This window comes from Chinchilla lanigera, unplaced genomic scaffold (genome assembly GCF_000276665.1).
Source record: "Chinchilla lanigera isolate Chin_1 unplaced genomic scaffold, ChiLan1.0 scaffold00015, whole genome shotgun sequence".
Lineage (NCBI taxonomy): Eukaryota > Metazoa > Chordata > Mammalia > Rodentia > Chinchillidae > Chinchilla > Chinchilla lanigera.
Genome location: NW_004955416.1, coordinates 8,196,123 through 8,210,153, shown reverse-complemented (window position 1 = coordinate 8,210,153; position 14,031 = coordinate 8,196,123). Strand labels below are relative to the sequence as shown.

The following is a 14,031-nucleotide window of genomic DNA, read 5'->3' as shown; positions in this document are numbered from 1 at the left end:
CAAAAAGACCAAAAACAAAAACAAAACAAAACCTAATGGCATCCAGTGAATTGCTGGTATGTATTCCTTAAAACAGGATATTATCGCTCATGTCTAGAAGTCCCCCTAAAGTCTCATGCAGTCATAGCTGGGGTTTTCTGGAGGTGGCTGGATCTAGGGCACATGATACTAGGATTAAGGGTATATGATACTAAATTAGTGCACTGATTGCTTTGGCATAGTTCTGGGTGTGGATAATGGGAAGGCCCACCCTGGGTGTGGGTGCCATCACCCAAGGGGCGGATAGCCTGGAAGGGAGGCTAGGTGCGGGGATATAGCTCAGTGGCATAAGTGCCTGGCTGGCAAGCTCGTGCTACTGAGTTTGATTTCTGGTACCAAAAAAACCCCTAAAGAAGCGGTAGCTGCTACTGTTGCTGTCACTTGCCTTCTGCATTCCCTGCCTCGTGATAGACTGTTTGCTCTCTGTGATGTGCCTCCGCCGTGCTGCCCTGCTGCCCTGCCTTGGAGCCAGCTATGGACCGAAACCTCTATGAACTGTAATCCAAATAAACCTTTCCTCCTTTAACTTGGTGTCTATTTTGTCTCAGCAATGAGAAAAGTGACTAAGGCCAAGGCTAAATGCTGTCAGTAAGAGACCAGATCAGGGGACACATCATGAAACCAGATGCTATCTCTTAGGTTGCTAGCATTGATGTAATTACCGTGTTTTTGTCAGAATGGCTCCTATTGCAGAGATTTTATATTTGAGAAGGCAGAGTCTCAGATGCCGGTTGATGCCTTTCGACCATTTCTTCCATTTCAGTTTCTTGTATTTCCTTACTGATAAGGACAATGTAGAAGTTACTAAGAAATGGAATACTCAGTGGAGAGCTTGTCCCCCAAAATGCATGAACACTCCTTCAGGCTGGGCTCAAACTTATGATCCTCCTGCCTTAGCCCTCTCAGAGTACTGGGGCTACAGGTACCACCACACCCAGCTTCCAGGGGATTTGATTGGATCTTTGTGCCTTGGTAGGAAAATCTGATTTTTTTTTTTTTCCAGTAATCAGGCATGTGCCATATTCTGAAAATAGATGCAAAACAGTAAGTGTAATAAAACCTAAGCTGGACATGGTGGCAACATACCTGTAACCCAAACACCTGGGAGGCTGAGGCAGGAGGATCACTACTAGTTTCAACTCAAGCCTGGGCTACATAGTGAGTTCAGGGTGAGCCTGAACTGCATCATGAGACCCTGTCTCAAAAAAAAAAAATCAAAACCAAAACCTGAGAGGTGTTACGAAAATACAAAGGAAGAATATGGTCATTTTTTTCTTGGGGTAGAAGTAGGAAAGGAGGATGTGTGAAGGATAAATACATTTCAGACCTTCTTAGTCTTAGGTGGTTATCCAAATGTAGTCATAAAAGTAATGTTAAAATTTTGAGCCATACACAACTCAAGGCTCCACATAGGCAGTGCGAGAAACAAGGCAATGTTCATCTTTTCCATAAAATTAGTAAGATTTGACAGAACAGAGTAAAAGCCGGGTGTGGGCGCATGTCTGTAACCCCAGCACTCAGGAGGCTGAGGCAGGAGGATCACTGCAAGTTCAAGGCCAGCCTGAACTACATAGTAAGACCTTGTCTCAAAAAACAACCAAGCCCCCCCACCCCCAAAAAATCTTGAAAGCAGTAATCTGTGTGTGTGTGTGTGTGCGCGCGCGCGCGCACGCGCGTTTTTTACTAGAGACTGGGATAAGCTAGGCAGTCACTACCACTGAGCTACATCCCCATCGCTCTCCAATTTTGACAGCCATGTAGCTTTTCCTTAAGCATGGTGAGAGTCAGCTGTAGAATTTTATTTCTAAGAATACCGCAAGTAACAAATGGCAATTACATAAAGAAACACAAAGGCGCTTATACTCCTAAACAAAACGTTTTTCACGCAGGAAAAATCTTGATGCTATCACCAAAACCATGGGACTAGCTCATTTAAGATTAGTAGCTTCTGTAGAGGAGGAAGGGGTAGCCTTCCTACCCCAGCTTTTCCCATTCACTTCCGTTGTTCAGGTTCTGTTGAAGCTTGTCCAACTCACTGCGCTTGGGTAGATGCTCTCAGCTGGAAGGACTGCCAGTCTCTTAATATTAGCACCAGCAAGCAGGAGGACATTGACATTACAGGTCTAGGTTAAGAATCTGGGATGGGTCTCATCAGAAAATTGAGCTGTACAAAGACTTACTTTAAAGCCACTCTACAGAATTTATGAGCTTTAAGACATTTACTCCTTTCAGAGCTGTGGGACACGAACTCACAGACACTACATAGATAATGAACAAAAGTCTGTAGAAAAACAGGGAGGACAGTATAGAAATATTTATAGAAGGAAAGGGAATTCAGAATGAAGTAGTATTTACAGGGGTTAAAAATCATTTATCTTTAACCATAATGAGGCCCCTGCGAGCTCCCAGAACCTTGGCTTTCTTCTCCTTCCGTTCTTGCTCGTGTTTCTTCCGTTGCTCTTCCCTAAGAAGGACAGGCCACAGTTAGTTGTAGTGAAGCTCCACCCACGACAGACACTGAGCAGTGGCTGTCAGACTGCTGTCCACACGTAGACAGCACCTGGACACTTGTGCGGAAACAGACTCCTGTGCTCTGCCCGCAGGGTTCTAGCATCTGCTGCTCTCTGATCTAAACCCTACATGCAGGAATCATCCATGGGACCAGAATCAGAAGGCACCTTGGTGACTGAATTAAAATCCTATGCTCTAAAACTATTTTAAGTGAGAAATCTCTACTCTTCGATGTCAAAGTCAGAGGTCAAGTGCACAATTACAGTCTGGGGAAAGTGCTAGAACTACAACCACACTAATGTCACTTTTTCTGGGTCAGATTAGGCAAAAAGAAAAAGCCCAGGACCACGTTACCTATCTTAAAGACAAATACCATTGGGTAAAGGCCTCGGTGAAGGCTGACTGCAGGCCCGGAGCCATGTGCTTGTGTGCCAGGGTTGGACACTGGTGCCTGGAGGGACAGTCACATGCAAGACCAGCGCTCTGCATCGGCCTCATCCCCGTCACCCTCAGAAACAGCGATACTGGGCCTCTCTTCAGACCCACTCACTCAAGTGCAGTGCTAGCCTGGGCCATGCACGGGTAGAAAGCTCTCTAAGGGATTCCGTGCTGTTGTTGGACATCAGTTGTCCCTAAAGATTTATGTGTGGATACCTGGTCCTCAAGCAGTGGCACCGAGGGAAAACCTTTAAGAAGAGGTCATTACCTCATGTGGCATCACTCTAGGAGGGATCAGTGTCCACCCATGTGTGTGGCCTCTTCCTCACATGCTACCCCCCCTTGAAAGTGCTCACTCTGCAGGATGCCATCTGCCACATGATGACACAGCACCAATCCTGGACTCTAGAACCGGGAGCTAAGATCAACCCGTGTCTTTATAAATCTCTATTTTGTTACAGCAACACAAAGTGGACCAAGACATTCCACTTCTGACCTCCTGACACCTCACTGTCACGGCGATTTGTCCTTCAGCAGATTGTGTATACTGCCTTTTTAAAATAGAAAAATTACGACAATGGATGAGTGTGTCCTTACCTGGTCTGGAGAGGAGGTTGTTTGTAAGTTTTCTTATGGAAACTCACTCTGCTCATATGTTCATTCAGAGAATTATTTTCTTTAGATTGCCCCCATGGTTTCAACTTTCCTAGGTTAAGAAAAAGACAGTTTTTATATTCTTTTAGTTCTGTTTCCAAATTTATAGTGTTCATCTGTGGCTACCTGATTCCTACATCTGCCAGAGTATTCTGTTACTATTTTAATTCCACACTGTAAGAGATAAAAATATTTTTAATTGGCCCATATTTCATTAACCACTGTAATAAGCCACTACTCACAGAACTAGCTGGGTCAGATAGGCACAGACATAGGCTCTAAAATGACTCACACAGAGATAAGCTACTAAGAGATAATTGCTCAACAAACAAGTTTTCCCGAATTATAAGTCCTGGTCTTGAAAAGCCAAAATGCCATAAATAGCTACAAAAAGGAATAGAGGCGGGCAAAATGGGGGTTATCAGATGCAGGCTGGGATAGATTGTTTGGGATAGAGAATGAACCCCAGACCCCACATCATGGAGTTAGGAATAAAAGCACACTATTTCTCAACTCTGGTGCACCTGTGTGTATGGGCACCACTCTTATAAGAGTATGAATTAAAACCTTGCTTTCGCTGCTGCTGAAGCCTAATTTTTGGGGGTCTGGAAAAGTAAATTCACTGTTACTGCCTTCCACAGATATACACCAGATTTTCCCTCTAAAGATAAAAATAGGAGGCTGGGTGTGGTGGTGCATGCCTGTAACCCCAGCACTCGGGAGGCTGAGGCAGGACTACTGCGAGTTTGAGAACAGCCTCGGCTACAAAGGGAGCTCAAGGCCAGGCTGCACTACATAGTGAGACCCTGTCTCAAAGAGACCAAAAAAAAAAAAAAAAAAGTGTCATTTTAAAATCCTTAGTCTCAGAAAGAAAAAAAAAGGTTTTTCCTTGTTGTATTTTTTTGGAGACAGGGTCTCACCATGTAGTTCAGCCCAGCCTTGAACTTGTGGCAAGCCTCCTGCCTTAGCCTCCCACGTGCTGGGATTACAGGTGTGCACCATCATGCCTGGCTTTTTTTCTGGTTCTGGGGACCAAGTGCAGGGTCTCACTCAGCCTCACTCTGGGAACTGAACATATTCTATCACTGAGCTATATCCCTAGCCCTAAAACAAAATGTGAATATTTTAAAAACTTCAGTACTAAATCCAATTACACAGGACACTGAAGGAAGCCACTATAGGGGCTAGAGACATAGCTCAGTGGCATAGTGCCTGCCTGGTCCTGAGTTTGACTTCCAGTACAAAAAAAACCACCTTACTACAGCTAACTACTTTATCCCAAGACTGCCTAAGTATTACATTTTAAGGTAGCATTTTATTTTATTTTGTTTTTGTTTTTTTTCCAGTACCGGGGATCGAACTCACGACCCCGCGCTTGCCAGGCAGGCGCTGTGCCGCTGAGCTAAATCCCCAGCCCCATGGTAGCATTTTAGCTATGCAGTTTGTGACGAACCTGTTTACATTTGGAATGGATTTCACTGGAATTAAAACTGGGAACACAGGTAGCAATTCTCATTTCTGGGCATTTACCTAAAAGATTTTTATTTTAATTTTAATACTGGGGATGGAACCAGGGCCTTTCTACTGAGCTACATGTCAAGCACTTTTTATTTTTTATTTCAAAACTGTCTTGCTAAATCACTAAGTTGCCCAGCTGGGCTTAACTTTGCATCCTCCTGTCTCAGCTTCCCAGGGTGCTGAGAACATAGGCGTGCACCATTGCGTCCATACTCCATACAGCACGTTTACAGTACTAGCAAGTTATGGAATTATCCTGGCAGGTGAATGGGTAGACAAGAAAATGTGGCACATACAGACAATGAAATACTTTTTGGCTTTAATTTTAACAGCATGGATGGTATCGGAGAACATCATGCTAATGAAAATGGCCAGTCATAAAAAGACAAATACTGCACGTTCTCTCAGAAACAGTTGCACAGAGAGGCACAGTGGTTACCAGAGGCGAGGGTCAGGGCTGAGGAGGCGCTGGTGAAAGGACACGGTTCCCGTGGGTCAGGAGGATCGTGTTAAAGAGGTCTAGCACACAATGCGAAGACTTAAAATTCCCGCGAGTAGATGTAAAGTGTTTTCATTACAAATAAACATATGAGATGAAGCAAACAACAAAGCACAGACTCAAACAGGTACTTGCAGGCCTGCGCCCACGTCCCATTATTCACACGAGCTGCAAGGTGGGACCGCAAGAGGCTAACTTCAGTTGCTTGATTTGGGCTGAAGTTTTGTTACTTTTTTTGTAGTAACATTCTTTAGAAATTATATTTTCAGTTAACAGACGCTTACATGAGCCAATTACTTAGTATTTGTCCAAAGGACAGTTTTTAGAACTGTGGTGCCACGTGGAAGTAGGGGCAGAGGACACAGCTCTGGGGAGTCAGGTGGGGCTTCCATTGAGTCACTGGAATTTCTTCACATCTTCAGACATTCAATTTGAAGTCTCTTCTGGGCCCCATACCCCAGAGCACCCCCCATACCTTTATGTGGCTCATAGTTGAGCGGACGAGACAAACTTGCTTTGAGATCAAATACAGGCTTCTTACTGGAGACAGGAGTCTGCGTCCCCACGGTTGTCAGCTTGAATGGGGTAATAACTAAAAACAAATGGAAAACCTCAAAACACCAAAGGGTTTAAACAGGAAAAAAGGACCTGCTATCACAGTTTTCAATCAGAGTATCACTTCTCAATCTTAAAGTATGGACTACCCAACCCACCCCCAGTGTGACTGGTATCAAGGGCAGGCCGCTGGGAGCTAAGTGGGTTGTGAAGGACATTAGTACTTTCTAAAGGCTCTCACAGTGCTCCTAGGGCTTTCTGCTACTTGAAGATACAAGTCAGAAGCTAGAAGAGGCTTTCTCCAGACCAGACCACACCAGCACCCTGATCTAGACTCTGAATCTGAGAAGGAAACTTCCGTTGTTTAGGAGCCACTCCATCTTCACTAGTGTTTCCATAGCCTGATCAGGCTAAGACCATCTACATGAACAGTCTAAAGCAGATGTAGGATTACAGAGGGGTAGAAAAGTGGGGGAGAAAAGAACCTGGAAAGCTAACCAGTAGCTGTTTCCTGCAGCAGCTCTCAAATCATCTGAATGCTATGACATTGTGCAGGGTCAGTGCCTCTTCAAACAGGCAGCTAGGTTATTCTTCAGTCTATTTCCCTGACAGTAGATCCTTTTTCTTTAAAATTGTGTAAATCATCCTATTACTATTCATTCAAACTGATCTAATGCATATGGATGAAAATAGTCTTAGCTCTACCTGTTACTAATAAAGGCTATTATGATTTAAGGATGTAAGTTTTTGTTTTGTTTTGTTTTTTAGGATATAAGTTTTTATAGGATACTGTGATACACACCTGTAATCCCAGCAATTGGGAAGCTGAGTCAGGAGGATCACAAGTTTGCGACCACCCTGGGCAACTTGGTGAGATCCTATCTCAAAAAAAAAAAAAAAAAAAAAAGGGGATGTAGCTCAGTGACAAGGTCCTGATGAATGTGATTACTGTGTATATCTAAATTGCACCAGTTTAAAAAAAAAAAAAATTGTACCAGTAAAGTTAATAATAATTTTTTTAAAAATGTCCTGGGTTCAATCCCCAGTATCAAGAAAAAAAGTGAATTTTTGTACCATAAATTTAAAAATTACATCGGGATGGTGTAATTTAATAAGATTTTTTTTTTTCATCTTACTGGGGATTAAATTTGGGGCCTTTTCACCGAACTACATTCCCAAACCTTTAAAATTTTAAAAAATATTTTATTTTTTAAAATATCTTACTTTTGGGCTGGGGATATAGCTCAGTGGCATAAGCGCCTGCCTGGGAAGCGCAAGGTCGTGAGTTCGATCCCCAGTAACGCAAAGAAGAAAAAAAAATCTTACTTTTATTGGTAAAGACTGGCCTCAAAATTGTGACTGTTCATCTCAGCCTCCCAAGTAGCCGGGATTACAAGCATACACCACCGCTGGCTATAAAATTTTGGTTTTGATTTTATAGATACGGAGAGGCTTCAAGGAAAGACAATTTCAGGAAGTTACATGGCTTTAAGATGAAGCTTTTTACCAGCAGCAGCAGAATTCCCCTTGTTGGTCTTTAGCATGGGTGTCCCAAACACAGCCTGGCCTTTTGCCGTGTTCCCACACATGGTCACATGTGGAGACTTTCTGGCTGGAGTCTTGGTCAGCGAACGCTTATGCTCATTATCTTTAGTAGCAGCTGAAAACCTAAACAGGATAGTGGAGTGCAAGATGTGAGTTCTGGTGTGAAGTTTACAAATGAAAGCACTTCAGCATCTCCAGGTAGAAAAACATGTTTTTAAGAGGCTGATGCAAAAACAAATCATAATGTTAACGTTTACTGTTCATTACTTGTGAAATATACACTTAGGGGGAAAAAAGGTTTTATATATACATACACACACATGCTCACATTTATATTTAGAATCTTCTGATGTCTCCAGTGGCCACTGACCTGTAAGGCAGTGTGAGGGATACAGCTACGCCCCAACACAGACATTATGACGCCAGGTGTGAGGGACAGAAGATTGCTCTGCCAGGACAGTGGTGATTACATCATCCCGGAATACCAGAATGTTGTTCTTTCAAGCAATCTGTAAATTAGCCCAGTCTCTTTCCATGGCAAATTGCCATGAATGTATTTCAGGGATTCTCTGATGCAGGTTGTTTTCTACATTTTAACATCTCTAAAACTGGCAAGTACTGTTTGGTCCTGGCAGCACTAGCGAGATGACGAAGGGAATGTCATCCTTTGGAAAGTGTTGTAATAAGACACACACGGCGTGCCGCCGCTGTGGCTGTAAGGCCTACCACCTTCAGAAGTCGACCTGTGGCAAATGTGGCTACCCTGCCAAGCGCAAAAGAAAGTGTAACTGGAGTGCAAAGGCTAAAAGGCGAAATAACACCAAAACTGGTCGAATGAGGCACCTAAGCATTGTACGTCGCAGATTCGGGCCTGGATTCCATGAATGAACAACACCTAAACCCAAGAGAGCAGCTGTTGCAGTGTCCAGTTCATCTTGAGAATTTCAGTGATTACTCAAAATAAATGCTTTGGTTTTAAAAGATAAAAGAAATAATAAAATTGGCAAGTGTTTTATCATTGGTAATACATCTGTCAACAGTCACCAGGACTTCTCTTCATGGTTAATAAATAGTGACTCTTCAATCAATGGATAGATTCAATGAAATCTAGTAATGACATATGTAAGTACAAATGCACAAGTTTATCATGGATGGGGTCAACAGAGTGGAACTTCTGGACATATAACTAATTTTTTTGTTTGTTTGTTTTTTGTCTTTTTGAGACAGGGTCTCGTTATGCAGTTCAGGCTGGCCTTGAGCTCACTTTGTAACCCAGGCTGGTCTCGAACTCACCACGATCCTCCTGCCTCAGCCTCCCGAGTGCTGGGATTACAGGGGTGCGCCACCACACCCGGCCATATAACTAATTGTTGACGGTGATCCTGAGTCCATATTCCCAGTCCGTTACCCAAGCTCCTCCACAGTACTGAGACAATCGCGTGTGTTAGGGGAGGTGCTATGAGGTCCAGGCTGCTCTGTACATGGCTGTGAAGAGAAGTCTAGATCTTTGACCATGGTACTCTTAAGTAGCATTAACTGAAATTAGAACCACAAATTATACGTAGCTCATATTCCATGCTCATTCAGTAAATAGAATTCCAAACTTCAAAGGAAAAAAAATTAGTAACATAAAGATTAACCAAGTATATCTTATTTTTTATCCTTAGTTATCAAATGTGTGCTTAAGGAAGTTGGATGAAACAAGAAAACTGAACCCAGATGTAAAGATGAGAACTTAAAACTGTCTGCTGATCTTTCTGTTGCTGATCCTTTTGTTTTCCCTTTTATTTACATCAAGTCTACCTGAAATCATGCCCTGGCTACATTTTAGAAGTGATCTCCTTACCTGACGTTCATTTTCGTCGCTGAGAGACCAGCGTGCTTCACGGACCCTTTCAGACTCATAGCGCTCCTCCTGGCAGGGCCTTGGGCCTGGCCTTGCGAGCGCCGCTGGCTGGCGGGAGTGCAAGCCACGGAGAGGCTTCCTGGAGGCACAGGTGTCATTACCCCTCGCTCCCTGCTGGGCTGCTTCTGAGGGAAAGAAGGAGTGTAGCCTCTTACCTGGTACCCTGTCCTTGAAAAGTGCACAAGAAGCTGCCATCCTCATTTCCTGCCCACTCCGAACTGGAAGTGCATCCCTTCCTCCCGTAGTCTCTCCTGGGCTGCCTGTCTGGCCATTGCTCAGTTACCCACCGCTGTGCGCTGAGTACCGTGTGACCACAGAGCCTTTCCAGGCTGCCGCATACCCAGCTATTTTCTTCCTTTTTTTCTTTTTTTTTTTTGTGGGGGGCGGCGGTTTCCAGTACCGGGAATCGAACTCATGACCTCGCGCTTGCCAGGCAGGCGCTGTGCTGCTGAGCTAAATCCCCAGCCCCATACCCAGGTATTTTCTAACTAGGAAGAATGTGGCCAAACAGTCCCTTGTAGCTCTAGGGATCACTGAGAGTGTGTTACAGTTTTTTAAAGATAAGCTTAAAGAAGAACCTACTATAGACTTAGCACATAGAAGCTACAAATGATTCTTACTTTCTCCTTTGTCCCACGTACTCCCTTGCAACAGCATTTTAAAGTTCTTCAAAATACCCCCCCACAAAAAAAACAAGGGACGGAAGGAAATGCTCATTTTGACACACCTGTGAAGGGTTCCATTTAGGTTGTCATTTTTAGATATTGTCAAGGCAAAAGAATAAATGAGGGGCCGGTGTGGTGGTGCACACCTGTAATCTCAGCATGTGGGAGGCTGAGCCAGGAGGATAACCATGCTTTTGAGCCAGCCTGGGCTATATAGTTCAAGGCCAGCCTGGACTGCAGAGCAAGACCCTACCTCAAAAACTAAAAATAAAGTATTACTGTCATTAGCTATCAAGTATGGCAAGAAGAAAAGTAACTTCCTTGCCTGACAGTGGAGACAGGACCGTTGCACTGACTTACACACAAATAAAAATGTGGCGGAAGGAATAAACACAAGAAATTGATAAGAGCAGTAGAAATAAATACAAGAGCAAAGACTAGACCTTTCTAAGCATGCCAGAAAACTCAAAAAGAATAGATTTTAGCTAAAATAAAACAAAAATTTCCCAACCATGTGATCTTTGACAAATAGACTAAAAACACGCTAGAAGAAAGATGGCCTCTTTAGCAAATGCTGCTGGGAGAACTGGCTATCCACATGCAGAAGATTGAAGCCAGACCTATATCTCTTACTATGTACTAAACTAAAACATAAATGGGCTGAAAATCTACATATTAACACAGAAACAACCTACTGAAAGATAAAGTAGGTAAAACACTTTTAAGTCATAGGCACAGGCAAGGAGTTTCTAAACAAAAAACCAGCTGCACAGAAGTAAAATCAAGAATCAATAAATGGGACCACGTCAAATTAAAAAGCTTCTGCCCAGTAAAGGAAATAACCACCAGAGTGAAGAGACAAGAATGGAAAAAAAAATTTGCCAGTTACACCTTAGAGGACTAATATCTAGAATATATAAGAACTCAAAAAAATTAGATCCTCCAGTGAAAGACCCAATCAAAAAATGGACAATTGAAATGAATAGACACGTCTCAGAAGAAGAAATACAAAATGCCCCATAAATACATGAAAAAGCGTTCAGCATCACTGGCCATTTCAGAAGTACAAATTAAAACTACACTGAGATTCCACCTTACCCCAGAAAGAATGGCCATCATCAAGATATCCAATAATAACAAATGCAGGCAAGGCTTCGGGGCAAAAAGGAACCCTTCTACATTGTTGGTGGTAACATGAACTGGTACAACCACTATGGAAATCAGTATGGAGAGTCCTCAAAAAACTAAAAATAGAAACTCCATTTGACAGAACTATGCTCCTACGAGGTTTCCTGAAAGAGTTAAAAACATCACATTACAGTGACATATGCCTACCCATGTTTATAGTAGCACAATTCATAACAGCTAATCTTAGAAGCTGCCTCTGTCCACCAATGGCAAAATGGATAAAGGAAATATGGTATTTTACATAATGGAGTACTACTCTGCTGTAAAGGATAAATCAGTCATCTGTAGGAAAATGGATGCACTTTGAAAACATGTTAAGTGAAATAAATCAGACACACAAGTTTAAATACCATATGGTTTCTCTCATATGAGAAATCCAAAGTAAAATTAAGAGCAGAATGAAAAATGTATAAAAAGAAACAGGGAGATAGATCTACAGCACATGGGAAGGGGACCAAGAGGTGGAGGAAGGGGAAAGGGAGGGGGAAGGAGGTGTGAGAAAGAATTAAGATGTGTCTCGTCCATGTGCCAGATACCCACAGTGAAAGTAGGCACTTCAGGTACGTATAGCAAACATGTACTGAGAAAAAACTTGTACAATTTAAGCAGTTTTTATGATCTTAATTAACTTTACCTGGAAATTTAACTTCTCCCCGTTCCATAATAAGGAACCCTTGAGGATCCATCAAAGACTTACTAGATCTAGCTTCCTGGTAAGGGAAGGCGCTAGGGACAGGAGGGGCCCTGCTTCCAGGCGTCTTTACAGCTAGCTCACGCCCGGGTAGAAATGCAGCTGTAGCTCGTCTGTCCTGCGCTGGCCTCTGAACCTCCTGCGCCACTTCTTCGCACGTCAGTCAGCCTAGTTATGGACGTACTGATATTCTGGATTCTCCATCCACATTGTTAGATTAGTGATGAAGGCACGGAGATGTTTAACAACATGGCTTTGTTGCTATTTGCAAGCTGACGGTATCTTTAAGTAAGACTGATTTATAAATACTGTTGAACTGGGAGCTGGGGATATAGCTCAGTGGCATAAGCGCCGGCCTGGCAAGCGCAAGGTCCTGAGTTTGATCCCCAGTACAGCAAAAAAAAAAAAAAACAACTGTTGAATTGAATGAACATTTGTTCTTTAATTAGGCTTCTCACCAAAAAGCTTATATACTGTACTTTAAAATTAACAACTCTATCACTGAGTTATATCCCCAGTCCTCTGACCGCCCTCCCCGCTTTCGGAGACAAGGTCCGATTGTGTATCTCAGGCTGGCCTTGAATTCACTATGTAGACCAGCTGGCCTCAAACTGGTGAGATCACCGGGCGTAGTTGCGCACACCTGTAATACGAGCACTCGGGAGGCTGAGGCAGGAGGATCATTGCAAATTTGAGACCAGCCTCGTCTACAAAGTGAGCTCAAGGCCAGCCTGAACTGCATAGTGAGAGCCTGTCTCAAAAAGACAAAAAAACCCAAAGGATTGAGGAGATAGCTCAGAGGCATAGCACCTGCCTGGCCGAAAAAAAAAAAAAGAAAAAAGATGATCTCAAACTCACAACAATCCTCCTGCCTCAGCCTCCCAAGTGCTAGGATTACAGGTGTGCGCCACCACGCCCAGCATTAGGTTTTCATATATTATTAAATTCCAAATTAAATGTTTCTCAGGCCTCTATTTGGTACCCTGTCAACCCCAGATACCAGTAACATAAACTTCCTAGGATGCTATCAGCTCACTACTCCAGCTCAATTCCAGGCTGCCTGTATCACCTCCTCTTACTGGAAAGAACACTGAGTCCAGCAGGGCCTGGCCTGCAGGCCCTAGGGAGCTGCTACCACAGACGCCCTTAGGGAGCCACTGTGAGTCACCTCACTGTCCTCTTGGTGAGGGACAGGAAGGACAACAGCTCCAGCCACATTCAGTCCACCTTTGATGAATGGCGGGAAAAATATCAGGGAAGAGAACTTGTTGGCCCTTTGGAACTGCCTTCTCATGGTGAGAGCGCCTTATTTCACCTGGAGAGTTTTGAAAATCCTCTGGGAGGGGAAAGCAATTTCAACATAAAGGTATGTTAGACCCAAACGAAATGTTCCACTGCACAGAGGCGCACACAGCTGGCTGTATTAACCGGGGTATATTAATTACATGGCTTAAAAATTAAAACCAAACAGTTTAGTCCCACTAAGAACATCAATTTTGTCTGCGTACCTTCAGTTCATGAGATGAGTGGTGTTTCTTTCTTCTCTTAATATATTCATCAATGGACTCCATTTCCTTAAAATGAGCCTCATGGAGCTTTTTAAAGTCTAGAATATTTCCCCAAAACATGAAAATTAAAACAAAATCCATTTAGTGACCTTCCCGGTTTTTTCTTTTAAAATCTTTTTTTTTCATCCATGACATCCAACATTCATTCATTCATTCATTCATTCATTTATTTTGAGTCACAGTCTTACTAGATAGTTCAAACTGACCCTGAATTCATATATAGCCCAGGCTGGCCTCGAACTCCTGGCAATCCT

General features: G+C 43.1%; 1 protein-coding gene and 1 pseudogene across 2 annotated transcripts in view; one reads left to right on the top strand and one right to left on the bottom strand.

The window, feature by feature from the left end:
* Positions 1-1,817: 1,817 nt before the first annotated feature.
* Nusap1 (nucleolar and spindle associated protein 1) overlaps positions 1,818-14,031 on the bottom strand; it is a 29,844-nt gene continuing 17,630 nt past the window's right edge. Inside the window, exons 7-12 of one of the 2 annotated variants that reach the window (XM_005381279.2) lie at positions 13,718-13,815; positions 9,606-9,790; positions 7,722-7,882; positions 6,135-6,251; positions 3,586-3,694; positions 1,818-2,503 (exon numbers count right to left, since the gene is read on the bottom strand). In XM_005381279.2, the coding sequence (XP_005381336.1) occupies positions 2,407-2,503; positions 3,586-3,694; positions 6,135-6,251; positions 7,722-7,882; positions 9,606-9,790; positions 13,718-13,815 (767 nt within the window). In that variant the 3' untranslated portion in view covers positions 1,818-2,406. The remainder of the gene's footprint in view (positions 2,504-3,585; positions 3,695-6,134; positions 6,252-7,721; positions 7,883-9,605; positions 9,791-13,717; positions 13,816-14,031) is intronic. The other variant, XM_005381280.2, reaches the window with a different exon arrangement.
* LOC102005802 lies at positions 7,904-8,932 on the top strand (annotated as a pseudogene).